The sequence below is a fragment of the Lentinus tigrinus genome (genome assembly GCF_003813185.1).
Source record: "Lentinus tigrinus ALCF2SS1-7 unplaced genomic scaffold L226scaffold_8, whole genome shotgun sequence".
NCBI lineage: Eukaryota > Fungi > Basidiomycota > Agaricomycetes > Polyporales > Polyporaceae > Lentinus > Lentinus tigrinus.
Genome location: NW_027137917.1, coordinates 1127282 through 1154489, shown reverse-complemented (window position 1 = coordinate 1154489; position 27208 = coordinate 1127282). Strand labels below are relative to the sequence as shown.

Here is a 27208-nt window from a genome sequence, read left to right as displayed (position 1 = left end):
GAAGAACGCGGCGCCTTTACAGACGGCACGGAATACCGCTCCGAAGACCCGGCCAGCTGCTTACGTAATGTTTCTATGGGTCGCAGAGCACACCACTGATGTTTTCATCCTGCTCCCATTACTATGAGTACATTGAGTGGATAGATATTAATGTATAAGGCTACAATGGTACAATGAATCTGGGACTATGCGATACTGTGAATAGATGCGATGAATGAACGTGCTATGCGGACTACTCGTCTACTTCCGTCGGGATTTCTCCCTTCACCTCCATCTGCTGCTCCGTTTTCTTCCCCTTCTCCGAATCAGGCTCTAAATTGCGTAGACGCATCTCGACTAGGAACTCCTTATCACGAATAGTCTGCGACCACGAGCCCATGACCTTCGACATCGCGAACATAGCATGTGCGAGGCCGGCGGCGGTGAATATCCCTGGGTAGACATGGAGGACTATAGGGGTATCTCAGTGACCGCGGAAATGCAAGATGGCAACGAGAACTTACATAAGAAGTCGCCGTCGATGGGAATGGTGACGAAGTGCATGATTCCCCACAGGATAGCCGCAGGAAGGACGATCATGCCCAACAGACCAGCGATCAAGGGCCCGATGACATCCTTTGTTGCTCGTACAGGATCAAGGTGGGTCCATCCGTTCCGTATGATCTACAGTACGCCAGTCTAAGTCAGACGCAACTCCGAAGCGAGTAGAGATAGACCACTCACCCGGTCGATCCCGCGCACCATCCCTGGGCGCAATTGTGCGGGTGGACGCATACGCAGCGAGCGGATCATGATCCTACTGTACAATAGCCCGAGAGCCCACATATCGACCATCCGGATTCGTGGCTCTACTAAAGGATTTGCGGTGTGCCTGATGGGCTGGACGATGTACAGCTCGAAGACGAGCCCGACGAGCGTTGGAATAATGATACCAAGGGTGAGCGCCATATAAGATGCCTGGGCCATCCATAGCAGACTCCGCTTGAGGACATAGATTGGCCACTCGGCACGGTTCTCATCATCGATCCACCGACGCTGGCGACGCTTGTCCATCCGATCCAGTGCGCTACCGACAAGCCAGCAACCCCAAAGCAGATGGAAGCCCACGATGAACGAATAGCCATCGTGCACTTCACGCGGGATGAACAGCCGGAAGAAGCCTCTGCCGACCAGGATGGGCGCAGCAAGGACAGTGGCGAGTAAGAGAGAGCCAATGATCCACATGCATAGGAGGAACACGATCACCCGGTACCGGAAGTTGGGAGGGATGTATACGACAGCATAGTCGTTCTTGACAAGGCGTTTGGCTTTCTGCGTTTCCGCATCTTGCACCTCAATGAGCTTTCTCGCCCTGTCGTCCACAGGTGTGCCATCTTCCAACACCTCCGCCGTTGCGGGCGTGTCGCGGACGAGGGCTACGTTGTCACTGTTGGGAACGCGTCTGAAGCAACCGTCGTGGACCGCTTCAGCATCGTCCATTTCCATCCCATCCTGGTAGAGCAGGGATCGCCATGACCAATGCGATGCAGTGAACTCCTCTGGTGGGAACCGTCCGCCGAACATGTACGATGACAGACGTAGCCGGGAGGCGAGGTACTTCCAGATGAAGGAACCAAACCGTCTAAGCGCTTTGCGTGGTCGGAAGGACTCCACCGTGTAAGGCAGGACCAATTGAAGTAAGATGAGGTCAATGGGAACTTCAGAGAGTGGCTCCCTGGATACGACATGTCAATGACGCCTCCGCTCGACGAGGTAAGTATACTCACCGTATCTTCCACCGGAAGGGCATGATCGTGCGACTGAAGATCCGAAGGATACCAGATACGGTCGCCACACCGCTGGCCACCACGAATCCATACATCATGGCGCTCAGGACGAGCTTGCGGATCTGCACGAACGTTGGGCGTTCGAGAATATCGCGGATGGGGTGGAAGTTCTGGTCCTGAGGATCCTTAATGAACCACATCGCGCCTGAACGCATGATGCTTCTGCATCCAGAGAGAAGGACCGCAAATTGGTACCTGCGATGAAGTGGAAAGCAATGAGCTGACTGCAAGCAGACAGGGAGTGAATGACTCACATGAACATGGTGCCGAGAACCCAGTGGTAGAAAACGGCCGTGAGAGGCGCGTACATCAAGAACCCTGCTCTCGAGCGGAAGCTCCCTTGAGGGAACAGCCAAACTGTGCAGACATCGAGCATGACTCCGCAACCTAGGGGAAAGATGACAAGCTCGATGATGATAAACGCCGCAACTTTCACCACGAGCAATTGCTGCCGAACAGCGTTCCGGACAGCCCTCCCAGCACTTCTCATGCTACCGATGGTAAGAATGTTGAGATAGACGGCGAGTAGCAGCCCAACAACAGCGTAGCCAAGAAGCACGGCGAACGCCCTGTCGTTCGGTGTGTCCCCGGTGGCGAAGCGGATCCAGGACGTCTTGCCTTCCTCCGACCATTCGCGAACGTTCTTGCCGAGAGTCGCAAAGTATGGCTCCACCAGAGGCATGACGGTCATGTCCTCCTCCAGAACACGATACAGGTATGATGAAGATGGTTGCGCTTCAGGCATGTCAGCATGCGACAGTGTAGCGGCAGGCGAACGCTCAAAGATATAGTTGGCGACCTCTGAGATACGCATATACTGCACAAAGGCTGAGTATCCAGTGACCTCGTGGGAGAAGGGCTGATAACTCACAGCAGACGAAGAAGCTGCAGTTAGCTTGTCAGTGGGAGCTTGGCCGAGAACCTTCATCAAGGCGAGTCGACTTGCACGACCAACTAGAGGAAGAAAAACGTTGGAGACGAGCCAGAGAGCGACATCGACCATGGGATCCGTGATTAAACGAATGACCCGAAGCGGCAAATGGAGTAGTTGCAAAGCTCGACGAGGATTGAGCTGGTTACGGGTGAGCCAAGACTGTTCGAGGAATTCTGAGCATACACACTCACTGTCAACAGAGCGGTGGTTTTGCCAATGGTGAAGGGAAGCCAGATGCCCAAGCCAATGGTGGTGTCCAGGATGAACGTCATGAGCACAGCCTAACGCAAGTAGTGGGAACGTCAGTGCTTCAACTCAAGAAGTAGGACAACGAAGCTCACATTCTGGAGAACGCCAACCAGAGGGCCTCTCAAGCCAATAGCTAGGAGGACGAGTCATTAGCGATTCAAGTATCAACGTCAGAGTCTCGAACTTACCTTCCAGTGCACCGTCCATATCGTCCTCGATGTTAACTTCCTGGTCAAGGTCGTCTTGTGGCAATACTTGTTCAGGTGGTTGGCCTAGCACAACTCGCAGCTCCCTCCTTTCAGGACCAGCGGGAGCTTCAGCCACAGCGCCGCCTCCGGCTAGAGGCTGAGCGGCCGCTTCCTCCCTGATCTGGACAATACCTTCGCCGTCATCCCCGCCGTCGTCTTCATCCTCGTCCTCCTGCGCAGCCTCATCTTCTTCCGTCCACTGCAACTCGATATCTTCCTGCTCATCATCCATCTCCGCATCCGCCATCTCCGCCATCTCTGCAGCAACTTCTCCTGCTGCCTGACGAGCAAGCCTCTGCTGTTCCTCGACTTGCTGGTCGATCCACACCTCTTCCTCTTCCTCGCCATCCTCTCCATCTTCCTCGTCATCACCATCTGCTTCCTCCGCAAGGGTCTCCTCATCAGGGTCACGGAAATAGCGTCGCTGCTCCGCCTCCATGGCATCCTTATTAACGATGTCGTCCAATCCGTGGACAAAGTAGTCATCCGCCAACGGTTGCCCCGCACGTATCTCCTCTGGAGCGCGATAAGTCGCAAGACTAGGCGAAGCTAGGGGCGTCTGCCCTCGGCTCTGCTGCAGGACACCTGAAGTGGACGGAATTGGTGACGGCGGGAGAGTCACGGTTGGGAGAGGGGGACGTCGAAGTCCAGAGGGAGTGCCCGCAAATGGAGATGGAATGAATGGGCTCTGGGTTGCACTAGTATCACCTAGCGAAAGAGAGAAGCTGTTAGTGCTCATTGCGTCGAGCACTGGAGTAGAAGGGCGAGTCGGAGTGCGATCGCGCTCGTCGGAATCATATTCGCTGCCCGAACGAAGGCGAGAGGGGGCGAATGGGTTCTGCGAGGTCTGTGCCGACGGCTCGCCGTGACCATTCTCTTTGGCTGGGATGATAAAGTTGGTCCTGGGTAGTTCCGGTTCCTTGCCTTTCCCGGTTGGTGAGGAGGGGTAGGCAGGGCCCGGCGCTTGGAAGGTAAACTCGGAGAACACAGGGAGCTTGCTCGGCGCACGGAACGTTGGGTTGCGTACCGGTGGCCACTGCACTTCCGCGTCGACCTTCGACGAGCCGTCTTGTCTTCGCAACTCGTCGTCTAGGTCACTCACCCGGCGCGCAACATAGCGCAGCCGCCTGAAGTCCTTGTCTTCGTGCAAAGCGACGTTTTCATCGGCGCTGACCTCCCCGTCGATGATTCTGCGTCTGCGACCAACTTGGTGACCCCTGAGCTTGCGCTCCTCCCTCGCAGACATAGGCCGCCGTGTGCCTCTGATATGGAGTATGGGAGGCTCTGGACTCTCGCGCCTTGTCCTCGGCTTCTTCACCCGGGTCTGGAACGCGAGATCATCACGAAGACCGCCATAATGATGGTCGCGGAGTGGAGGCGCTCTCTCGTGCAACGGCTCTGCAACAATGGGCGGCGGCGTGGGAGGCAGAAGGACCGCTGGAACCTCGAGGAGCGGTTCGGGCTCGGGAGCTGGCACAGGTTGATCTCCTACAGCAGGGGGAAGTGCCTCTGGTACTGGTACGGCGGCGTCAATGGCTGCATCTCCGTCGTCGAACACGCCCGGACGCGCATTCTGCGATATCCATTCCCGCAAGAGGAATATTGCCACAAACGTCAAAACAATGATTGAGGCTATGATTTGGCCAGAGAATATGTCGGAAGAGACGGCTTTGTAGAGGGGGTGAGCAAGGATGTAGGTCAGGGTGAGCGGTTGTGCGTCCATGTTCGGGGAAGATGTGACATTAGTGGCGGTAGCGTTGGTCGCAGGGACATTGTAGAAGTCGACATCAGACTCTGGCCGTTTCAACGCGCTGATGTACCACGCGCTGCTCGGAATGTCAGCAGGATGGAACCAATCAGAGTACAAGTACACGCACGCAGAGTTTCCCAAAGCAAAGTACATCCTCCATGTCCATATCGTAGCCCAGGGAAGCGCAGCAAGCCACACTGTCCCAACCAAGGCCGCACGAAGACCGAACAAGATGGCAGACACGACCTGTTGCGAGAACTGACGAAGTACGAGGAGGATGGGCAACCTCTCTGGCATATCCTTCGAGTACACTGCCGCAGAGTTGTGACACAAGATCTCCCAGGCGCAGAGGCTAACCACTTACCCTTGGTGAAGGAGTACGGATGCTTGCAGACATCGCATGTCTTCTTCCGGCTGTGGGCCAGCCATTCCGTCAAGCTCGTCGGAGGTCAGCTGGTGGCACGCTAGAGATCGGACATGTACTCACCAGTCCTGATGTATATATCTTATGGTGCCAGAGCATTTACAGGGGTGAAAGAGTGGTTGGTCCGGTTCCGCTGGTGCGCTGCATATTCGGCAGGTGTCTGCGGATGGTGCATGAGGAGGCGACGCGTCCGGAGTTGCATTTGAACGCACCTTGCTCTTCCTGCATAAGATCAGTCGCTCACAGTTCTCCAGTACTGCTGTATAAGACACAGCGTAGCCAAGAAGTCGTGAAGTCTGAGAGTCGGAGAAACGAGAGGAGGAGGAAGTGCCAAGTACTGGACTTTTGGGGAGCGCCCGAAGGAGCCTGCCACCATGACACGGGCGCTTACATCACTATTGCATCATTATACTTACATAAGTATGCCCGTCAGTTAATTGACTCATCACTTTACAGGTGATGCTTATTAGTAGAGTGTCAATATGGTCATAATCATCCGCCTTGGAGTCCCGGTTTCCGATTCACCGTTCACGGTCGTCGTTATGTACATAGTATACGTAGAGTACATCATCTCAGGATTGATATCGTCAACCCCGTGAAGTTTATCACGAAGGCCTGGGTATTGAACAAACAAGGACAGCGAGCATGTGGAATACCACAGTGGCACGCATACCGGGTGATGAACGTTGAACGATGTAGTATACACCACAATCCGCAAGCTCTCCCGATGGGCCATTCACAAGGTGAACATAAGGGTAGTGTATCCCAGCTGGTCGAATCCACCACTCGTCGTGCCGTAATATCCACCTCCCCCATCCGCACCTCCGCCGTCGTTGCGTACAAGGTCGGCATACTGCTGGGAGTACGTCGCTGTCTGCTTCTCAATCTTCACGTAGTGGTTGTAGATGAGGTCCCAGATGGGTCGGATGTTGCCGCGGCTGTTGTTGCTGATGACGGTCTGCGTGACGTCGCTGTTCGTGTACGTGGTGAACTGAACGTCGTTGCCGAGGTTGTACTTGGCGGCGTACTCAGCGCCGCGGAGGATGCGGTAGTCCTCGTACGCGAAGAGGTTCGTGCCCTGGTTGTACGCCGTTTGCGCGATGACGCCAAGAAGAGCGATATCTAGCATGGTGTGACCCTGATCGCGACCGCTCTGAGTGCCGGTCGTCAGTATTAGCCTCACGGGTCACGGCCAGTGGACACAAGAAGCTCACCTCCTGGACCTGTCCAGTTCCGTCGTCATAGAGGATCCATATCGTCTTGTTGATAGCACCGTTGCCGGCGCCATTGTAGAAGTAGTCGAGGGCCTCGTTGAACATCGTCTGGTTGTCCGAGAGGACACCTGTTGACATCATGGTGGCCCTACATGAAACGTATATGCCTCAGCGGTCCAGTTCAAGGACCAGAGGTTTAGAAAGAGTACTCACAAGTTGCAGAGGTCCCAATTAGCCCAGTAGTGATCGACTGCGGCGTCGTTGTGGTCGACGAAAAAGCGGTGGTTCATCGGGTAGAACACGTTGACGAGCAGCTCAATCATCGCCTGCATGTTCGCATCCGTGAATCCACTGAAGTTGCGAAGGATCTCCGCCGCGTTCCCGAGCTGATATCCATACAAGCCCGACGCGAGGTACTTGTCCGAGTTGCCCGAAATCTCCGTCAGCGTGCTCGACCACCCATTGAGGATGTTCGCCGCGGCCGTCCCGAACGCCGCGTCCCCAGTGACCTTCCAGCGAATCGCGAGGGCATACGCAGCGGCGGCGTCACGATAGATATTCGCGTAATTCTCGGAGCAGCTCGCAGGGGAGCCGCGGCAAAGGAGCTGGACGGGATGAGGGGTATAGGAGGACTGTGCATAGGTACTGTTGATGAGCTTGTTCCAGCCCGTGAGCCAGGGTTCGTCCCCCGCGTTGACATGGTCAGCGACACGCGTCAGGTCAGCGGCGGTGTGAAGGAGACCTGGGTGCACGAAAGCGGCAGAAGTAGAGATCGCAGCGCCGACGAGCGTGAAGAAAGAGGTGAACTTCATGCTTGTAAGCAACATCCCTCTAGGATTCTCGGAAACGAGGCCTAGGAGAGAAGGGCGGGCGAGTTGAGCTCTTATACCCCGCAGAGTGAGTTGTCGCTATGTCGCTAAGCGGCACGGTCAAAAGACGTATGCCGCGGCCCGAGAGAACCCTGCTGGAGTACTGTAAGAGCTTGTGAAGCAGCAGAACGCCGCCCTATGATCGCCAAGATGATGTTGAAGAACAATTATCAGGCACCATGTGAACACAGCATACGTTAGAGAGTATTTGGGACATACCACGAATGCACATTTGTGTAGTCTCCGTGAAGGTGTTGCTGTTCGCGAAGATGCGCTCCCGCACGGCTGGTGTCTAGGAGGGCACGACCATCGCATGGCCGCTGCCGGTCTTGACTCGCCCGGTGAGTGTCTCGGTTAGTATGACGTCAAGGAAGCGCGTCCTAGCTGCTTGTTCATTATGCCTCGATGCATGCGGGCCGCGGTACGGATCGCTGATGGCCGGGGTAGAGTGGGCGACGAAAAGGTACGAGTCGTAACTAGCAATGATGGGCCAAGTCAAGGGCAGGCAATTATGGATGATTCCGCTTATTGCTGCGGCGGTCGCGCGAACAGTCGTAAAGCGGGGCCGATAATAGTCAGATGAACGCAGCAACTCCAGAACAGCAAAGCGCACACCTCACCCGTCGAATACATATTGCGGTCCGCCGGCGACCGGGCGCGGTCTTCTCGTGGACGGACTGTCGCACGACCGAGTCGCACCATATGCAGCAGGGCTTGCGAGAGTTGATCTTGCCGTCTGGCATGGGGCTGTGTGTCACGAATGCAAATTCATAAAGGATACATAGGATGCCTCAGCCAGATTCGTGGTGAACGTAGTTCCCAAGACAGAGACCTCCATCTATATCAAAAACAGTCCGTCATCTATTCATCGCTCCCATCGAGTCCGTCTGCTTAGCGTGAGGCCTCGTCTACTGCGTCGGGCCGCTTCTCCTTCTTGATTGCTGAAGTGCGAGACTCGATGCCGCCGGCAAGGCTGGCGACGTTCGTCTGCACGTCGCTCTTAGAAGTCTTCAGTATGTCCGCGATATGGCGCGCAAGCGGTGAAGGCTCCGCTTCAAGAGCCATCTTCAAGAACCAGGGCTTGCTCATATAGTTTCGGATCCTGTCGATATGATCATCAGCTATATTGCACCTGATTATGCGGAGAATCAGAGACGTACCCGTCGGGTAGGAGGACCACGACATTGGCCCCCTTTGTCTGAGCAATAGCGCGCCCGCGCTCACTGTGCAACCATCGCAAGGCACCGCTCAGGGCACTCCCGCTACTTCCGCCAACAAGGAGACCCTCGTGACGCATCAAGAGTCGCACTGCTGCGAATGCCTCTTCGTCGGATGTCTTCAGCCACTCATTGACGTCCGCGGGGTCCCTTGAGAGAACATCCGGAACGAAGTCGTAGCCGATGCCTTCCACGACATAAGGGTCCCCTGCACCTTCAGTGTTCAACTCATCAGGATAGGCGAGGATGCTGCCTTTCTGAGAAAGATGTGAGATAAGTAAACCTCGCACATATTTTGCAAACTCACCGGATCAACTCCGACGACAATGCACTCCTTGTTATGCTTCTTCTTGATCGCGCGCGACATACCAGTGATAGTACCTCCAGTCCCGGCACCTGCGACCAGTACGTCCACTTTGCCGGAGGAAGGATGTGAGTCCGTGGATGCCGTCCCCGTCACCGCCTCGATAATTTCCGGCCCGGTAGTGTACTCATGCGCCAAAGGATTGTTGATCTACAGCGAGCAAACTTAGAACGACGCCCTGGAGGTGAATATATGCGGTGTCACTTACGTTGCGGTATTGATCTAAGATGATTCCACCTGGGATTTCACGTTGCAACCGTTGCGCCACTCCTGCGATCGTTAAGGAATTCAGCCACGAGAGGTTGGTCATACTCGCTGAGAGCTCTACCTATATGTGATTCGGGCGAATTCCATGCAGCCTCGGTAGGAGTCCGGACCACTTCAGCTCCGAGCGCACGAAGAGCAGCTTCCTTTTCCTGCAACACCAGGGTCAGAATGGACAACTACAGTGATACCATATGTACATACCAACGACATCTTGTTAGGGAGGGTGATGATCACCGAGTATCCCTTATCTGTAGTATTCAGCATATGTTCTACCACAGCCAAGAGTATACTGACCTTGATTGCGCAAGCCATGGCCAGACCGATACCTGCGTGATATGTATAAGCAAGAAACATCGAATTTCTCAAATTTGAAGCTTACCGGTATTGCCAGACGTCGGCTCAATGACAACACTGCGTCCAGGAACGAGCTTGCCTTCCTTCTCGGCCTCCTCGACCATGCGTTTCGCAATACGGTCCTTCACGGAACCACCGGCAGACATATATTCAACCTTTCCAACTACGCATAGTTATAATTTGAGATGAAAACAGTAGCATATATGTACTCACGTAGATTGCATTCCAAGCCCTCCTCCTTCGCTATACGATCGAGCCGGACTAGAGGTGTATTCCCGACAGCGCCGAGAGCATCATCAATGATATGCGCAGTACGAGACATCGCTATAGCGTGTTGCTGAGCAGGCGTCGTGGTCGTAGTGGTAGAAAGAGAGAGAGGAGTCCAGCCAAAAGGGTCTGAAATGGGTGCCAGTTCCAAGTGCACGGGTGAGATCCGGATCACGCGAGGTGACGCGACATGCACGTGCACCCTCTGATCCAGCGCGGCAGGTTAGAGGCCCCCGGGTACCCGGACCCTTGAAGAAACCTTGTGGTTACCTATCGCCGCTGAAGCCACACCTGCATCATTCTGCCACACGCAAGAACAGAATTATTGCATGAAAGAGGTGAGAGGAAGTCTTTCATTGAATTAGTACCATAGGCGAGAAGAACCGTTGCCTCAACGCTCGTGCCTCAGCGCAATGAAACCATATGGTTCGATAACAGTTGCATCAAGGCGCTGCCTCACTTGTTGTCTGCACGCGTGGAGGCTGCATTGGCCGGCTCTAGCTCGTGTTCATCCATCTCACGACTGTTATGACAGATGTCTGAACTGTCAGCCTCTGGAACTATTGCGCTTCCACGCCCGCCCTTCAACAATCCCGCCGCCGACACCATCATACAGTCCAGCGATGGGGTTAACTTCCGTGTCCGAAGTGGAATTGTCGCTGAGGCTTCCCCGATATTCTGCGACATGTTCTCGATTCCCCTGCCCGATGCCAGCAGTATTCCCGACAGCCCAGACTTCATAGATGGCAAACCCGTCGTAGCAGTCCAGGAAAATAGTGTCACTCTCGACCGCTTGCTACGCCTTTGCTATCCCACAGCGGACCCTCCACTCCCAAAATTGAAGGATGTGCGTCCAGTCCTTGCAGCGGCGATCAAGTATGAGATGGAGGAAGCCGTGGCCTTGATGAAGCTGGCACTACTAGGTTTCGTTGACAGGCAGCCACTGGCAGTCTGGGCGACGGCCTGCGAGCTGAGGTTGGAAGATGAGGCCAAGGCCGCTGCGAAAGCCCTAGTTGGTACGGACATCCCGGCCGACGCTCCTCCCGAACTCGAGAATGTCACGGCTGGGGCGTACTACCGTTTGCTCAAGTTCCACCGTGCAGGCGGGGCCGTAAGTGAAAGCTTCAAGTTCTCCGAGCCAGATCCCGAAGATATTCCCAAGTCAAAGCCTTCCCGTGCGCGACCAGTTACGAGTCTCGTGTACCAGCCCCGTCCGTTCGCCGATATCATATGCCGCTCCTCAGACGGTACAGAGTATCTCACTCACAAGATTATTCTGTCTACCGCTTCACCCCTTCTGCATGACCGTATCGACGCGCTCCCACCTAATCCACCTTCCACCCTCCCGGTCCTAGAGCTAGACGTTCACGGCGCGCCGCTTGGTCCTCTACTCGAACTATGTTACCCAGTTAAGCGCGACAGTATGGAACTTCGAGACCTCCCAATACGCGATGTCCTCGCCATGTTGTTCAACGCCCGGCGGCTTGAGATGGAGTCCCCTTTCCATCTACTCAGATACGGCGCAGTGGGCTGGCTCAAAGTCTCACACTCTTTCGCTATCTACCTACTTGCGAGCAATCTCGGGCTGTCCGAGATCGCGGAGGATGCTTTGCAGTTCTTGCATGCCGATCCATTCACTTACGGGTACATTCCGGAGATGGAGACCGTACCCGCCCTGGCGTATCATCAACTCTTCGTCAACCGTCGCGCATCCCTTGCCGTAGCATCAACACTGACCAACAAGTTTGGAGTGTCTCCCAATGGCGGTCGACGTACTAGTCCGCCTGGGGAGAGCAAGGCGGATGGGACGAGCGCAGGGTCCCCTGGTGAGGAGAGTTCGGGTACGGACACTCCCACTGCTAGCGGCGACCCATGGCTGAGAGGCATTCTGGAACGTACTGCGGAGGAGTTGAGATCACCGAACCAAGATGAGCGATGGTTCAGCAAGCCAGACACGTCGGAAACCCTCGAGGAGTCTTTGAAAAGGAAGCTTTGGTGCGGGACATGCGAAGAAAACCTACGCCTCGTCCTCCAGATCGAGAAGTTGTACACAGAAGTGCGCCAGGCGATGGAGGCGAATAACGTGAGCCATGATGTTGACCTAGACGAAAGTATAAGGCTCACTCAAAACCTTAGGGCAAGCTCAAAGCGGTGTGATTTTAGAAAGTGCCGCTCATTGGGGGCGAGCTGAGGGCTAGAGGACGAACCCCGACATACAGTTGCATCTAGCTACTACATACAACATCATAGGGGCACGTAACAGACTGTCTGAATGTTGACGAGTGAGAAGTTAGCGGGAACGTCACCAATCACAAACCGAGTGAAAGTCGTTAGGCTTACAGTCATCTACCGGTCCTCGGGACGCTGAAATCTTGGTCTGCGAACTGTACCTTGAGTTCTTTGTCGATGGAAAATCGGACTTCACTGTAAAATAGAACAGTATTAGTACTATATTTCCCAACATCTGCGTGTCTGGAAGGCACACGAGGAAGGGGATCGAGGACAATCTACGTCGAAACCTGCTATCAGTGTTTTTCAGTCCTCGGGACAGGTCACGTCACGCAGAGATATGCCTTTTTCGGAAGAGATAATAAAATAAGCGCCGAATCTAATCCTCCCGATCAGAGTCGTCGGTTTCGATCGCCTCGCCTTCGTCGTCCTCCTCTTGCTCTTGGTCCTGTTCAGCCACGGCCGCTTTCATCCTGGGCCTCTCGAGAGGTGACTCTAGCCCCATCTTTGGTTTCTCCCACCGCGGCTCCCGCTTTTCCGCACGTGCCAGCTGCCTCCCACGCCTCCTTCTCAGCTGGCCACATATGCTGATCCATCGGGTGTGATGTGACTTGGGCGCTTCCTGAAGCCTGGCACCAACTGCGTTGTCGGTGCTCGTACATCCCTAGCATCCCCCAAAACCATTTGACTATGAATATCAGAGATTGAATCAATAGAAGATATGTGTAGCTACATATGTACCAAATTCAGCGAAGATCGGAATGACGGAACTGTCCAGATCAACGGTACAACATTCAGTTTGGGTATGCACAGGTGTATGTACTGTCTGAAACCTTGCTCAATTCACCCTGATTACTTTGAAAACCGTCGTATAGATGCAGCAATTACATGCAAACATATCACACATTATAGTTGGAGAGAAAAGGGGGGAAGGAAGCCAGAAACAGCCAAGTGTTCCGAGGACCCATGGTGTCCCGAGGACCGGTAGATGACTGTAGGGTTTATACAACCTCCACCAAGCGCACGCAAAGGGAACGATATATCAGATAATCACAATAGCAAACTCAGAGTAAGGTACAGAAGGCAATATCACCTAACTACTATACTGTACAACAGCACAACGGACCGCTCAGATGAACACCTGTAAAGGATGACGATCATAGACATTTTGACCCTCGCTCAGCTCGCCCAGATCGGGATAGAACGGCACAAGCGCATCTGCTGCGCCGAGGTAGAGCGAGTTGTAGATGCGCCAGTACACCTCCCGAACCTTCCGCGCGGGGTGGAAGAGGCCCTGGAGGACGTAGCTTAGGAGCACACCGGGTCCAAGGGTGACGCGCATCGCCTCGATGGCCTCCATGACGGCTCCGATGACGTGGGGCGACGTCTCGAAACAGTTCGGCCACACGAGATTCATGAGATGCAGCATGGAGTCCTCGCAGCCGAGGCCAGCGACACCGAGCGCAAGATGCTTGACGATCGTGCTGGCGGTCTGCCGGTGCACGAGGTCGCGGTCGGTGAGCGCGTCCTCGAGCATCGTAACCACGGAGTCTGCGTAGTACGCCGACTGCGGGCCAACGTACTCGAAAACGAAGGAGAGCGCCTTGAGACATCCCGTGCGCACATTGAGCTCCGCCGTGCGGTACTCGTTGAGAATGGCGGGTATACATGTGAAGGGACCACAGGTCTCTGCGACGATGGCGATGGCGACAGTACTGCAGACGCGGCTCTGACGCTCTTGTACGCGCAGGTTCGTAAGCAGCACCTGGAGGACATCTTGAGGGCCCAAACTCTTCGCGATGTAACCGAACGAGTTCACGGCGGCACGGCGAATGCCCTTCTTGTGCGCCTTGAGAAGGTCCAACAACTCGAAGCAGATACGCATCCACTCGCGGGCGGGTACGAACTCGGCACCACGATCCGCAATGCGACCAATCAAGTTGATTGTTGCTTCTTGAACCTTCTCGTGACGGTTGCGCAGGATAGGCGTCATACGAGGAACTGTGTATGATTGTCAGCAGAGGGACACAAAGCGGACAGATGAATGGAAGACTCACGAAGATCCTTTACTGGAGGATTCATCTGCGTCATACCGACCACGTTTGCGATGGCACCTTCAGCAGCAATGATGCTACCGAGAGTATCCGGGTACTCCTCACCCAATTGTTCGAAAAGGACAAGACCGAGCTTGCTCAGAAGCTGGTCTTCTCCGCATTGCTTGATGACGACAGCGAGACGGGTCGTAAGGTCGGCGGCCTGCTGGCGAACCTTCGCGCTCTTATTGTTGAGACGCCAGAGGATCGTGGAGACAATCTGTGTGAGATACGGTTTTACCCGGATGCCTATGAGGAGGATGTTAGCTCATGGATTGATACGACTGTGTTGACGAACGTACCAAGCGCATTCACAACAGTACCAAAGCCATCCAACATGACTTGATCCTCCGTGGTCTGCTCCTGGAAGGCGTAGATAATACCGTCAACGAGGCGGACCTCCAACCGCTCGTCTATGTCGGAGGCACCAAGCGACGCGACGACCTTCGTGATTGTCTCCATGACCATCTTCCGGTACGGCTCGGCTTCGTCCTTGAGCTCGTTCACAATCCTGCCCACGATCTCCGCGACACCCGACTTCTGCGCAAGCTCAACGGTTGTCTCAACAACCTGACGGTAGTTACGGCGGTCAAGGGCCATCCGACGAACCCAGAACGACTTGAAGAAGTCCGGGAGGATGTCCTGCTTGATATACTGCGGAGTGACACCTTCCGTCGCGGCGCACTGCTGCACGACCTTCAGGACGATCTTCTTCATCTCCTCGTCGGAGGTTTGAAACTCTCGTATGAGGATGATGGTGACCTCCTTGATGTAGTAGGAGACGTACTCGGGATCCATGAGTGGGAGGATGAAACCAATCGCCTTGAGAAAGGCAGCCAAACTCTTGCCGCGGTGCAGACGAATGCCGACCCACAGGGGCTTGAGCACGTTATCGAAGGACTCAATACCGTAGGGCGCGGACGCCTCCGCCAAGGCGGCGAGGGCAAGGGCGGTCATCGTCCGGACTTTGGTTTGCTCGTCCTGAAGGCCATGTGCGATACAGTCAACGAGGTTGCGGAGATGAGGTAGAACAGCGCAACCCATCATGATGGCAATCTGCTGAACGATACGAATGCCGGTGTGACGGGCTTGCCAGGACTTCTTGCTGCGGCAGACCGCTTTCAAGAACGGGAGGAGCGACGGGATACCGAGAGCAGATGCAACGACGGAGAACGCACGTGCAGTGGTATTACGGACGTACTCGTCGGCGTGGTCGATATCAGGACGCATGGTGGAGATCATGTGAGCAAGACCGGCGGCCTTGGAAAGGTTAGAGATAATCTCCCGACCTTCCACACGTGCGTAATAGTCCTCGTCGATCAACAGCGGTTCGATGACGACCAGGATCTTGTGGACGTATGGCCGGACAAGGTCGTCAAGCTTGTAGAGGACACGGTCGATGACCTTGACGAGAAGATGTCGCTCTTGGTCCTCGAGAGTACGCTCCATGAGGAGAGGAAGAATCTTGTCGAACAAGGGACCCGCGCCAAATTCACGAGCCTTGTCGGTGATCTGTCGGAGGGCAGTCTTGCGCACGGGAGGGGTACCGTTCTTGATCTTCAAAAGCAATCGCATGATCTTCCTCTCCTTCATCTCGTCCACCGAAAGCTCCGTCTCGTCCTCCTCCTTGAGGATCTTGGCGAAGTACTGCGCGTCCTCAGGTTTGAAGAAAGCAAGGTTGCCGACCCCAGGGATCTCGGTGGGCAGCTCTGGTGCGAGACCAGCGGCAGCAGCAGCAGCCGCTGCGTCCGAGCTCTCCTGAATTTGGAAACCGCCAACTTCGGTGGAAGAGGGAGGTGCGAGTTTGGGAGGACGGATAAGGGGGGCATAGCCTGGTGGTGGGGTGACTATAACATAGCCGGAAGAAGGAAGGATGGCGTCGAGCTCCTCATCGGTCAAGTACCTGTTGTGCTTGTCCTCGTGCATCAAACCGGGTGCGTTCATGATAATGGGAGTCATTGGCACATCCGGGGTCGTGGCGGGGGCTTGGTCCCAGCGCGACTTCTTCCCACTGGGGGTTTCCGCCGCGACGTCGGCGGGAGTCGCATCCCATCTAGAACGCCGCTTCTTCGGCGCAGCGCCCTCAAGAGCCTCTTGAGACCACTCACCCTTGTTCTCCTTGTTTTCTTTGCTGTCCTCCGGCTCAGCGACATCCCACCTCCGCTTCCGCTTCGTCCCCTGCATCGCCGCGAGCTCCTTCTGCGCCTCCTCAATCTCCGCGCGTGGTGGTGTCTTGTCCAGGTCCATCTTTGCCTGACCCTCCTCCCGAGCCTGCTTCTCCTTCTCCTCAATCGCCCTCCTGACTCGCTCCTCCTCCTTCTCCAGACGCTGCAGCCTCATTGCTTCCTTGTAGCCGCCCTCCACATCCTGACCCTCTTCCACAGCCTTGAAAGCGTCCGCACTCTCGTGTGCTTGGCGGTTGAATCGACGGTTATGATAGTCGGATTGGCGCGAAGCGATCTGGCGGGTTCTGGCCGTCTCTGCGAATGGGTCGTAGTCCTCCTCCTCTGCCATCTCCGCAAACTCCTCCAGGACTTCCTTCGGAGCGGTATAGGAGTCAACGAGCCTTGGTTGGTCGGCAGCCATAGTGATAAGGAGTGGAGAGTCGGATAGGAAGTGGTAACAGTAGGAGAGTCAGAGATGAGTGAGGGTTTCGTCCAAAAGGACGCTGAGTAACGCCACCGAGCTTGGGACGATATTACAGCTCCGACTGAACACATGTCCGCCAAGCACCGGTCTGTCTCGTCGGAGCTACCTGAATTTAATCGGAGAGTAATTGATGCTCCAACGCGACCAAACACCTCCTTCTTCCAGTGCCTGCTTTGAAATTGTTCTGCGCTGAGCCTGCAGTTGTCTTCACCTGTAGCAATCTTCTATGTCCACACGCGAAGCCGACCGCATATCCGCTGCCGAAGAGACACTGAACAGTACGCGTTAACCATGTCGCTGTGAGCCCGTCTCGCATTGACTCATCGCCTCCAAGCTCTTTTCGATATCTCTCAGCTGCTGAACACGGGTCTTGACAAGGAGACACTTGCGACATGTGTCGGTCTCATTGAGGCTGGGGTGAATCCAGAAGCGCTTGCTGTACGTCTATCCGTTCAGTTTTGCCTTGAGCTGATATGTATCCGCGCTACCGCCTGTAGGCTGTCATCCAGGAGTTGCGACGGGAGAGTGCAGCGGTCAGGAGTACGCGTTCTGCAGCGAATGGGAGATGATTCAGAGTTCCTCGGTTCGCGATATGCTTGTGCTGTGTATGTGTACGACGAGATCACCCTGATGTAATGTAAGTGTACTTGCCCTTTACCCATTAGACGTAAGCTTCAACATGAGCATGCCCGGGCGATTCTGTGAAGTGTTTCTCATAGTGGTGGTTATTGGCCATGTTCATGTGCCTTGTGTCATGGTCTTGAGAGACTGGACCAGGACGGCAACATGATCATCGTGATTTGTCGTGACTTTCACGTCAGCTTTGTCATCCTCCCCATGTTCCGAAGCCTGCCCTGACCAACAAGTGGTTCTTGCGATGAGAATCGCCGTGCAAGATTAGGAAGCTCAAGCGTGCGTTTAGGGATAGCAGCTGAGTCGTATACGTCTCCTACTACAGATCTAGGGGCGTCTGCTTTCTCATATATATACTTGATCGAGCCTGAGGGGCTCGGGACGATCTCATACACCGTTACCCCAGGTTCCTCTCATCGATCCAGCTTTGTTTCGTTGCGGCCTCCAAGATGTCTCAGTATCCGTCGCTGCTCGCAGGTTATGAAAATGCCGAGCCTCTCCCCACGACCTTCAACGCCGACGGCAAGTCTCTGACTAACATACCGGGTCCTCGCTCAACTGCATACGACGAATTCCCTAAACCGATCGACTCATCCAACAATGGCTTTGATTTCCACAGTATGTAAAGATGTGCGTAAATGTATTTCGTGACTTACCTATGGTTTCATCCAGTCTACTACATACCCACGGCACCTGAAGAGGTGAAGTACGCGGCAGAGCTTCATGAGCGCATCAGAAGAGAGTTCCCAGAGGTAAGTACGAATTTGAAGCTGCTGAGATGGACTCGCATTGACCGATGCCTATGGTTCAGCTGCGCATCTACCGACTCTGGGACAAGCCCGTGGGGCCTCACCCTGTCCCGATGTTCGAAGTGAACGTGTTCACTCCTCACCAGACGGGCACCTTGTTCGCCTGGCTTGCCGTCAACAGGGGGCCGCTCTCGTGAGTACCAGTTCGTAGGTAGCCCCATTTGGTGATGACTCATACGTGGTAAACTACAGTGTACTCATACATCCGAACACCAACGACGCCTACAAAGACCATACGGAGCTGGCAACCTGGATGGGGAAGCCGTGGCCGTTGAACGTGCGCATGCTCAAACATGTTGCAACTTAAGCGCTACCAATGCCTAGTAGTCTTGTACTTATATCTCTATATCTTTGATCCATGTCATAAGCAACCTTCTCTGAAACGACAGTGTCAAGAAAGTTTATTCTGTTGCAATGGTCAGTAATCCACTATGAGGCAATTACTCTGATGAAAGAACACTCACATCGAAGTGCATCACCGACGAGCGAGCCTTCCAGTAGAGTTCTTGCATCTCGAGTATCGTGCTGACATATGGCCCACAGCGTTTGCACCAGATCTTGTGTTGCAGTGATTCCCTAAACATCTGCTGGATCCCAGGAACGTATATCCTCTTGCCAGGACCTAGTGCCGTCAAGCCCTGTACGACGCTCTGCCAGAGACCACGCAACCAAGGGTCCTCGATGGTCCGAGTTGGGGTGGATGGAGCCGTAGTGGCCTTGGGCCTCTCTGGAGTGGACGGCGTGCTGCTCGTCGATGGCTCGGGCTTAGGTGGCACTGGAGCGCCGCGGGTAGGGGAAGGGCTCGGGGGTACCGCGGTCAACTTCGACATGGCAGCGAGGCTCTGACGGCGATTGATCATGAGTCTGTGATAAACACTCGCCGGTGTCTTCTCCATCTCGGGGACGTATCCATACTCGAAGAGGTCACCGCGGAGGTGTCGCAGCATCTCCTTCGCGATGTCTGGGAGGCCTTTCCGGCTAGCCAGGAGGTAGCCGCTCAACGCCTCGTGGGAGGACGACGGAGGATGCCAGCTCGTGCACCGCTGAATAAAGCCGCATACGTTCTGCATCTTGTATCGCTGCGCGCACGACGTCATGGAAATGGCGACCCGCAGGTTGAGCGGCCGGGTGCCCGTGTACCCTAGAGCGTAGCATTGCTCAAGGACAGGACCCAGGACCGCCGCCTTGGCGTCCATCATGATTACAGGAAGACCACGAGAGCCGGAGGGCAGAGGGGCTTCTACTGAGGGGTAATTCGTAAAGAATGCTGCCATATGGTCGCGGAGGACGGGAGAAGACATAGCGAGGATAATTCGGTGAGTTTCGAAGTCGACGCCATCGGACGAGCGGCAGATGATGTCTGCGTAAGGACGAGACTGGTATGGGCTGGGTCGTTCCCGAGCGGACTCTTTATGAGGTACCACCATCGCCGCATTCTCTGGGGTGGCTTCCGAGAACTTGAAGGATTCGGCGACCTTCCCTCCGGCTCTGTGAAACTGGTTAAGCCTGAAGTAATCCCCGGTAGAGACCACATCGAACTCGGGAGGAGTGCTCGCGGGAATCTCCTGGGACAGCAGAGTAGTCGCAGCCTCCGTGGCTTCTTCCTCCAGGTGGAGAATGCAAGCCACCGCCCACACCCTCAACGGCTGTTCTTCCATGTAAGACATCAGCGTCTTCTTCATCACCGACGTCGCTTCCTCCATCTGATACTTCAGCGCTGCGCTGAGGACCAAGCGGACGTCTTGAAGGTCAGCAAAGACAGGATCGGCTGTGGGGTAGCAGAGCCGGAGTAAAGGATCAAGGACCTCGCTGGTCTCTGGGACATCTATGATGGGTTTCCCGTCGGTCGTCGCAGGACTGGAGGCGTCGGACGACGCCTCCTGCTCGTCGGACAGCGACCGAGTGGTGAGCTCAGCGAGGACCAGCGATGCTTCAATGACGATGTCCTTTCGAATTCGAAAGAGAATCCCGTCTCGAGACCGTAAAACGATTTCTCCTGCGGGATTGTTGAAGGGAGGCTGGGCGTAGCATACAGCAGACATTGTCCTCGGAACCGCCGTACTAGGACTATGGCCACAGGCAAGATTCTATCATCCATTGGTCAGACCTTCAGATGAACCGTTGATGATCAGCAATTTTATAATTCTAACAAATACCTGGTGGTTGTCGAAGTTCAAAGAGTGCAGCTTGGCTTAGCCGCTGTGGTACTCGTCCTATGACAGTTACGTAACCGCGCGCCATGGCGGAGTATGACAATATGGAATCTCAGATCCAAAACTTCCAGAGCTACACAGGACATGAATTGCACGATGAATGGATACGATACTGTACGGGGGGATACGCGACTCGATGCGGAGTAGCGTGCTTATGAGCCACCAGTCAACCCAGGAGGAAATCCAGCAAAGTCTACTTGATCTTGCACAGCATGTCCCCCGACGTTGAACGATATCCGCAATCGTAGACGGATATTAGCCTGCAACGATATCGTGAGCAAACTGGTATGCGTGTAGAAATCGATTGCACCTACGCCCACGGGAGCGAGAACACGCATCTCCTGTGTCTCTGCGTGTCCGGGATGGACGTCTGGGCTCGAGATCGGCGCCATCTGCAATTGTTGCGACTGTACAAACTATCAACATCTACGCGAGAACAAGGCATTGCACTTTCTCACCTTCGGCACAGCAGCCTGGAAATTCAACCCGGACAACGGGTTCGCACCCGTCGCCTGGAAGTTCGCGATGATCCTGACTAACCCAGGACGTGTTGGAGATGTCTGTGGGTTCAGGATGACGCGCAACTCGTTCTTGTCGTACGCGGTATACCCGGGTGGTGCCGCTGCTTGTGCAGGTGGAGGAGATGATGCCTGCGGGACAGTCGCTGCGACATTAAACAGCGACTGCATGGCGGGAGCTGCTGCCGGCGTGGGCGCTGGTGCGGGAGACGGGGCGGCAGCGGGGACAGCAGGAGAGTCGAACAGCCCAAGGATGTCTTGCACAGTGCTACGGGGAGCGGCGGCTGGTGCTGGAGAACCTGTAGTCGCAGGAGCAGAAGGGGTTGAGCTGCCAAATATCTCGGCGAGAAGGTCCTGCGTCGCGGGAACAGCTGGTGTACCATTCGTTGCTGGGGTACTTGAGATATCGTCGCCAAGGAGGTCCGCCTGATAATGGTGTCAGCGCAGGGAGAACAAGTTCATGGACTGAGATACAGACATCTTTTCCGGGAGCAACGGAACCGACTGGCTTGTTCTCGCTAACTATAGGCGAAATCAGTAACACGTCTTTCACAGATGTCAAAGAGTGGACGCACCGACGCCGAGCACAGTAGCCTTGAGTTCGGGCGCCGGCATACGCTCTAGTACGCCTGAACGGATTTCGCCTAAGTTGAATAGGCTTGCAAACTCGACTGCGCGTTGCTGGATCTCCAATTCTGGGCTGGTCGTGTATGACAGCAGCATGTTCTGTATTCGCTCTTGCTGCGCAGGAGTCGTCGTGGGCCGCGCTGATACCTTCGTGAGCGCGGTGAGGACAAACTGGCGTGTCAAGTAGTTGGCGTAAGGTGAATCCAGGATAGAAACGAGCAGGTCGATCAGCTCCTTGTCAGTGATCTAGTAGGCGGTTAGGTATGGGTGCCTGAATGTGAGCAACGAGCCAGTGACGCACAGCTTTAGGTGTTTCCTCGTCGACAAGACCGCCTTCGAGTAGGATCTCGCTGTACTCGCCAAGCACCCATGTAGCAGCGAGTGTCAACGATTCCTGGGAGATATCCGAGCGAAGTGAGGTGTAGAGCTTCGACGCTGTGTACGCTTGCAGCTCCGGGGTATGCGCCACAAGCCGGATGAAGGCAGACAAGATCTCCTCCCTCACGAAGTTGCCGGCCTAACGGGCCATGACGTAAGCCGTTGGATTCAGGTTCACGTCGAAGGGTTCAACGTACCAATTTCAGCACACGCAAAACAGTGTCGATGTGCCAGCGTTTGTTCGGCGCAAAGCGCTCCGCCGCCAGGCAGATCTGCGTTGTCATGCCGAGCTTGAACTCGTCGTCTGCAACCTCCAGGAACGCAAGTAGTTCGCGAATGAGGATGCGGACGTTCTGCTCGTTGATTAGAGCATAGGAGAGCTCGAGCGCCCGTCTCCGGATGGAAATATCACCATCGCGTAGACAGTCGAGGATGATGTTCCGGTGTCGTTGCACGGCGTTCGTGTCGATTGCGACAACCTTGTTGAGAGTATTGAGCGCTACGTATCTACCGCCCGAACGATTGAAGAATTAGGGGCCGTTTAATGCGCGGTGCCTACGTGGCACCATTCGCAGAATCCAACGCACCGAATGTTATTGTCTCGATTGCTCAGGAATTTGCCCAAGATATTGATGGCCATAACGCGCAGTCCGCTGTCGGCTTCAATCTCGAGCACAGTCATGACCGTTTCGTACAGGATGGAATTGCCGACGTTCTTGGTCGAGTCCGTGTTGGTGGCAACCTAGCTCATCATTCAGAGATCAGTGGAAATAACCTGAGAGTCAAGTAGTTATCCAACCTGTGCGAGAATGTCGTTCATGGTTTCGCTGGCCTTGACGTCTCCCTTGCCCAATAACTGCATGAGTCGGAGGATCTTCACCTGGAGGAAAGGATCTGTGATGCCTGAGACATCATGTTCAGGACTGTATCCGGTCGTCACGAGGGCTTTCAAATGTCGGACGAGCAGAGGAACGGCCTGTAAGAGGAGGTAAGTACGAGAAAAGAGACAGACGATAGACAGTACGTTGCGGAATTCTTCTAGACAGTTGGGATCTATTTGACACATTTCGGTAACGAGGGTGATGGCCGTAAGGAGCACTCCATGGTTGCGGTCAGCAAGGAGGTTCTTCGCCTTGGACACGAAGTGGTCGGCAAGTTCTGGCACTTTTCGCACGACCCGCAATGCACAGAGGGCGGCCTGGAGGTTGGGTTGGACAGCGTTGCATGTGGCCAAGGGAGAAACGCACCTTCTTGCGGATGTAAGTGTTACTCGAACCCAGTAACTTCTCAATCTCATTAGCCAAGTCACGCGACATCTCTTCCGAGGCAATGTCGGCGAATGTGCAAAGAGCCAGCCCAACAGCATACATATTGGCATGATTCATGTCGCTGGGGAGCCATTAGCAGTGCATCGGGTCCAAGGGCAGATATACGCACTTCTTGAGGGAGTTCGTGACAAGCGTGAGGACCTCCTGGCTCTCGTCCAGCAGCAACATGATGCCCAGGTAACCCAACCGTTTATCACTGAAGCGGGGGCTGGCTACGAGCTTCAGGCATTCCATCTGTCCGAAATGGGCCTCGGAGCCGAGCATATGGATGTACAGGAGCTTGGCGACATTGTTATGTCTTGCATACGAGTCTTCTTCGCGGAAGGAGGCTCGAATGGCCGCCGACTCTTGCTTGATCAGGGCACGTTCGTCTGCGACAGTCTACTTGGATGAGGGGGCCATCGGAGACTTGGAGGCTTCACCGGGCATACCTTGCACGCGCGGATGCCCTTGATCAGAGCTGCGGGACGATTCAGTCCGACCTCACGAAGAGTATCAAGAGAGCACATACCTTTCAGATTGTGGTAGACCATCCTGCAGACGATGGCCGACGCGGAAGAGGTGTAGCTCAAGCTATGCGTGTGGGCGCGCGCGCAGGCTGTAACGCGTTCAGATTATTGGGCGATTAGTGCCGGATAAGCTCCACATAAGGTATTTTTTGGTCTTACATAATACGCGTCCGGGCTTGTACGTCACGGTAAGTCGACGGCACTACTCTTGAGTGTTGCCCTCGACGACTTGTCCTCCTGAATCCTCCTCCTCCTGCCCCTCCGTCATGGCTTCCCGCAGGGGCCGTGGCGTGTCTGCCCAGGGCTCTAGTGCTTCTACCTCCATCTCTGAAACTCTCAGCAGACTCGGCATGACCCATGAACAGTTCCAGGCGAAGCAGGCAGAACTGCTCACAGTCCTCCTACAGAATCAACCTTTCGTACCTCAGAACGGAAACGTGACGCGATACCTCCCCATGCTCGAAAGTGCTAGCTCTGGACACGCGAGCGCAGGCCGCTCACGCTCAAGCTCGGTATCCAGCACTTCCTCCAGGGCGACGTCCCCCGCGTTTCCCCGCACCCCCTCCAGGTCAAACCACCCTGAGCTCGTTACTCCCCGCCCCCGGGATCAGATGGAACTCATCCTTGAGGCGAAGAATCGGCAGAAAGAACGCCAGCGCAGAGGTTCGTATTCGATTCTCAACGCTGGCCGAGAACGCGGGATAACTGACATATGGGATGCAGAATCCACGTCGCGATCCCGCGAGGACGAACGCGTTTTGTCGACTCCTAGTCATAGCACTGAGCAGCCACAGACCCCAAATGTAAGCGAACGCGTCGTATGTTCTTTTCTCGTCATCGAGTCTCCAACACATGCACAGGTACCCCCGGAGACACCCCATCACTATCGGTACTACAGTGACAGAGTAGTCGGCGAAGCTTCATCTTCGAAGCGCACCCTTGTGAGTGCTATAGTAACTTTTATGTTTCGTCTGTTGCACCTTGGTGAACTGCGTTGTAGGACAACCCTCTGGAAGCCGAAACTCCATCTCGAGATCGTGGGCGCTTCAAAGTCCCTGCTCCACGTTACCCGAAGACTCCTAGCAGGAAGAAGGTCGCAGGGAGATCATCGTGCCCCGTGACGCCGCGGTCGAGTCCTCCGCCTGTAGTGAACCTGGTGTCGTCTCCGGGTCCCATGCCTTCGGACCCTCCCGATGGGGATCATCTTCCGTTCAAGCTTCCTTCCGGACCATATTCGCAGTCGAAGCCTGACATCCCTTACGCTGCGATTATCGGACGCGCTATCTTGGCATCTCCAAATCATGCGCTAGCATTGCAAGACATATACGAGTACATAACCACTGTCTACCCCTTCTACAAGCGCGGGGAGGTGACGTGGATGAACTCCGTACGCCACGCGCTCAGCACGATGGCGGTGTTCCGCAAGGTGGCGCGAGGACGAGCAGAGGGAAAAAGTTTATGGGCGATATACGACTGCGACCTTCCTTGCTTTGATGGCGGCGGGTTCAAAAAACACCTTTGCGCCGACATGAACGGACAGCCCAGCAGGCCTAGGAAACGCGCCGCTGAAGATGGAGGCGCCCCAAGATCCAAGCGGAAGAAGTCTGGCGAAGAGCAGGCTGATTCACAAACCGTCGCCATGCCAGCGCCGGTCTTGCCACCATACTTCCCCCACTTTGCCACTAATCCTCATCATCAGTCTTACTACCAAGCCGCATTGCAGCAGCAGCAACCTTCTGCTGACATGCTGTTTCCACCATTGCCGCCTTCCTCGAACTACCATCGCGTAGTTCGAGCTGCGTCCATTCCCACGGCGGACAATGTCGTGGACAAATCAACCGATTTGCCGTTGGTAGCCGATGAGGAGACTAAGGCCGAGGTTGACCTCATTCCATCTTCACCTATCCAACGGCCACCGTCGTCGTCTTCTATCCCGGACCTGGTTTCGAACTTCAGTAGCTCATCTAGCCCGGCACCATCTTCTCACCTCAGCTTGTACGATGAGGATTCCGCGCAACCTTCTCCCTCTACGGAGCCTACCCCTCTCCCGAGAGATGCGGATTTTGAAGATGCCATGGCTGCCTGGTTTCGCTCCAATACGACTTCCAACTCTCCTGCTATTCCTACAGAGGCAGCTGTGTCCGACGTCAAAGGAAAAGGGAAGGCTCGAGCAACCCCCCCGCCGAAATCTACGCAGAAGCACGCCAGGGTACGTGCAGGGCACTGTATCAGTTGCTCGGTACTGATTATAACTATATCCAGATGATGGCGTCGATGGGTCCCCCAAGCTCACCGACGCCTGCCAGAAAGAGGTCCTCAACAGGTCGCAGGCCGGCAGCCAGTGGAAGTCCTGCGGCAGCTACGCCCACCACTCCAACTCTTGCCTCAACTGATGTTGTCGATGTTGAGAATGTCCAGCAACCCGACAAGGAGGCCAGACGATCTTGTTCTACGCTGCTGCATCCAGGTCTGGTCGCATCTGCGATCGCCGCCGCGGGTAATCGCGAAGAGGAGCAAGAGCGCCCTTCAACACCCGATCGACCTGTTACCCCACCACCACCCTCCACGCCCGTTCATTCGGATCTACCTTCCACCCCATCGAGACTTGCTCAGCTAGAGTCCGAGCTGTTCGACTTCTCACCATGCAAGTCCGGCGGGCGTACTCAAGCCCGAATCACTCTCACGCATCCCCAGAGTCCGTCTCTGTTTATCAATTCCCGTGCTCCGCTCCTACAAATGGGCAGTGTCGAAGATTTCATGGCGGCCGATCCACCGCCTCTCCCGACGCGGTCCCCTGCAATGCCTCCTAGGACGCCGAAGAAGTCGCCCTTCCTTGCAGGTTCCGTCTATTCGTCGCGAGTCACATCTCCGTTGGGCACACCGTCTCGCACGTCGTCCCGCAACCACTCCAAGGAGGGTGACTCGAACTTGGAAGACGATCTTGCGCGTTGGTTCAGCAGTCCGTATGGCGGCATCCCCAGCGGGACTGAGGTTGGTAGCCCGAGCAGTCTCAGCTACTGGTAATGCTCCTTCCGATGGACTTGGTGATGACAATCTTACGACCAGCGACGTTGTGGCCATCCTGCTACTTTATCCATCTATCGTTATTGGTTACGGATCCTCCGACCGTCTATGCGGACGGTGTAGCGCCCTTCTTGTAGTAGACGGGACTCGTACCATACTCTTCTCGTCCCCTAAGTCCTACTCATCTGTTCTCACTTACAGTCCCTGCAACTTTC

At 55.1% G+C, this 27208-nt stretch overlaps 10 protein-coding genes across 10 annotated transcripts; 4 read left to right on the top strand and 6 right to left on the bottom strand.

The window, feature by feature from the left end:
• Window positions 1-91: 91 nt before the first annotated feature.
• Window positions 92-5769, bottom strand: L226DRAFT_484485 (uncharacterized protein). Its single transcript, XM_067677059.1, has 13 exons — window positions 5644-5769; window positions 5495-5591; window positions 5372-5445; window positions 5135-5318; window positions 3198-5083; window positions 3102-3142; window positions 2952-3041; window positions 2698-2898; window positions 2081-2643; window positions 1767-2021; window positions 724-1714; window positions 504-663; window positions 92-450 (listed from the first exon to the last, which is right to left on the bottom strand). Exons 1-13 carry the CDS (start codon window positions 5657-5659, stop codon window positions 233-235), a joined length of 4776 nt encoding a protein of 1591 aa, XP_067537221.1. The 5' UTR covers window positions 5660-5769; the 3' UTR covers window positions 92-232.
• A 398-nt stretch (window positions 5770-6167) lies between these two features.
• On the bottom strand, window positions 6168-7457 carry L226DRAFT_460861 (putative GPI anchored protein; the record flags this gene model as incomplete). The annotated part of the gene is made up of 3 exons (XM_067675616.1): window positions 6168-6584; window positions 6646-6793; window positions 6859-7457. 3 exons carry the CDS (start codon window positions 7455-7457, stop codon window positions 6168-6170), a joined length of 1164 nt encoding a protein of 387 aa, XP_067537220.1.
• A 948-nt stretch (window positions 7458-8405) lies between these two features.
• L226DRAFT_460639 (cystathionine beta-synthase) lies at window positions 8406-10038 on the bottom strand (the record flags this gene model as incomplete). The annotated part of the gene is made up of 9 exons (XM_067675604.1): window positions 8406-8616; window positions 8675-8988; window positions 9039-9245; window positions 9304-9365; window positions 9424-9511; window positions 9564-9605; window positions 9657-9688; window positions 9742-9879; window positions 9930-10038. The coding sequence occupies 9 exons, from the start codon at window positions 10036-10038 to the stop codon at window positions 8406-8408; spliced, it is 1203 nt and encodes a 400-aa protein (XP_067537219.1).
• Window positions 10039-10267: 229 nt separating this feature from the next.
• On the top strand, window positions 10268-12304 carry L226DRAFT_506146 (uncharacterized protein). Its single transcript, XM_067678068.1, has 3 exons — window positions 10268-10321; window positions 10519-12066; window positions 12120-12304. The coding sequence occupies exons 1-3, from the start codon at window positions 10313-10315 to the stop codon at window positions 12138-12140; spliced, it is 1578 nt and encodes a 525-aa protein (XP_067537218.1). The 5' UTR covers window positions 10268-10312; the 3' UTR covers window positions 12141-12304.
• A 727-nt stretch (window positions 12305-13031) lies between these two features.
• On the bottom strand, window positions 13032-16955 carry L226DRAFT_484475 (small nuclear ribonucleoprotein). The gene is made up of 3 exons (XM_067677058.1): window positions 14608-16955; window positions 14270-14554; window positions 13032-14213 (listed from the first exon to the last, which is right to left on the bottom strand). Exons 1-3 carry the CDS (start codon window positions 16889-16891, stop codon window positions 13342-13344), a joined length of 3441 nt encoding a protein of 1146 aa, XP_067537217.1. The 5' UTR covers window positions 16892-16955; the 3' UTR covers window positions 13032-13341.
• A 175-nt stretch (window positions 16956-17130) lies between these two features.
• On the top strand, window positions 17131-17649 carry L226DRAFT_533706 (uncharacterized protein). The gene is made up of 3 exons (XM_067680527.1): window positions 17131-17232; window positions 17289-17392; window positions 17452-17649. Exons 1-3 carry the CDS (start codon window positions 17181-17183, stop codon window positions 17521-17523), a joined length of 228 nt encoding a protein of 75 aa, XP_067537216.1. The 5' UTR covers window positions 17131-17180; the 3' UTR covers window positions 17524-17649.
• Window positions 17650-17839: 190 nt separating this feature from the next.
• Window positions 17840-18773, top strand: L226DRAFT_533705 (uncharacterized protein). The gene is made up of 4 exons (XM_067680526.1): window positions 17840-18205; window positions 18260-18339; window positions 18399-18529; window positions 18589-18773. The coding sequence occupies exons 1-4, from the start codon at window positions 18037-18039 to the stop codon at window positions 18701-18703; spliced, it is 495 nt and encodes a 164-aa protein (XP_067537215.1). The 5' UTR covers window positions 17840-18036; the 3' UTR covers window positions 18704-18773.
• A 14-nt stretch (window positions 18774-18787) lies between these two features.
• On the bottom strand, window positions 18788-20438 carry L226DRAFT_569879 (uncharacterized protein; the record flags this gene model as incomplete). Its single annotated transcript, XM_067684366.1, has 2 exons — window positions 18788-18802; window positions 18861-20438. 2 exons carry the CDS (start codon window positions 20436-20438, stop codon window positions 18788-18790), a joined length of 1593 nt encoding a protein of 530 aa, XP_067537214.1.
• A 323-nt stretch (window positions 20439-20761) lies between these two features.
• Window positions 20762-23993, bottom strand: L226DRAFT_569878 (gamma-adaptin; the record flags this gene model as incomplete). Its single annotated transcript, XM_067684365.1, has 14 exons — window positions 20762-20869; window positions 20924-21016; window positions 21068-21553; window positions 21606-21649; window positions 21703-22000; window positions 22056-22271; window positions 22330-22639; window positions 22720-22874; window positions 22932-23108; window positions 23157-23330; window positions 23380-23521; window positions 23570-23841; window positions 23892-23920; window positions 23972-23993. 14 exons carry the CDS (start codon window positions 23991-23993, stop codon window positions 20762-20764), a joined length of 2526 nt encoding a protein of 841 aa, XP_067537213.1.
• A 242-nt stretch (window positions 23994-24235) lies between these two features.
• L226DRAFT_569877 (uncharacterized protein) lies at window positions 24236-26993 on the top strand (the record flags this gene model as incomplete). Its single annotated transcript, XM_067684364.1, has 5 exons — window positions 24236-24632; window positions 24693-24772; window positions 24830-24910; window positions 24970-26178; window positions 26232-26993. 5 exons carry the CDS (start codon window positions 24236-24238, stop codon window positions 26991-26993), a joined length of 2529 nt encoding a protein of 842 aa, XP_067537212.1.
• Between the last annotated feature and the right edge of the window lie 215 nt (window positions 26994-27208).

Coding starts and splice junctions, on each gene's coding strand:
- L226DRAFT_484485 (XM_067677059.1), bottom strand. Junction 5,319..5,371: donor TCCGTACTCCTTCACCAAGG/GTAAGTGGTTAG, acceptor ACTCTGCGGCAG/TGTACTCGAAGGATATGCCA. Junction 1,715..1,766: donor CCCTTCCGGTGGAAGATACG/GTGAGTATACTT, acceptor TGTCGTATCCAG/GGAGCCACTCTCTGAAGTTC.
- L226DRAFT_506146 (XM_067678068.1), top strand. Junction 12,067..12,119: donor AGGCGATGGAGGCGAATAAC/GTGAGCCATGAT, acceptor TCAAAACCTTAG/GGCAAGCTCAAAGCGGTGTG.
- L226DRAFT_484475 (XM_067677058.1), bottom strand. CDS start 16,891: ATGGCTGCCGACCAACCAAGGCTCGTTGACTCCTATACCGCTCCGAAG. Junction 14,555..14,607: donor TACTGTTGTGAATGCGCTTG/GTACGTTCGTCA, acceptor TCCTCCTCATAG/GCATCCGGGTAAAACCGTAT. Junction 14,214..14,269: donor TCCTCCAGTAAAGGATCTTC/GTGAGTCTTCCA, acceptor AATCATACACAG/TTCCTCGTATGACGCCTATC.
- L226DRAFT_533706 (XM_067680527.1), top strand. CDS start 17,181: ATGTCCACACGCGAAGCCGACCGCATATCCGCTGCCGAAGAGACACTG. Junction 17,233..17,288: donor TGCCGAAGAGACACTGAACA/GTACGCGTTAAC, acceptor ATCGCCTCCAAG/CTCTTTTCGATATCTCTCAG. Junction 17,393..17,451: donor TGAATCCAGAAGCGCTTGCT/GTACGTCTATCC, acceptor TACCGCCTGTAG/GCTGTCATCCAGGAGTTGCG.
- L226DRAFT_533705 (XM_067680526.1), top strand. CDS start 18,037: ATGTCTCAGTATCCGTCGCTGCTCGCAGGTTATGAAAATGCCGAGCCT. Junction 18,206..18,259: donor CAATGGCTTTGATTTCCACA/GTATGTAAAGAT, acceptor GGTTTCATCCAG/TCTACTACATACCCACGGCA. Junction 18,530..18,588: donor GTCAACAGGGGGCCGCTCTC/GTGAGTACCAGT, acceptor GGTAAACTACAG/TGTACTCATACATCCGAACA.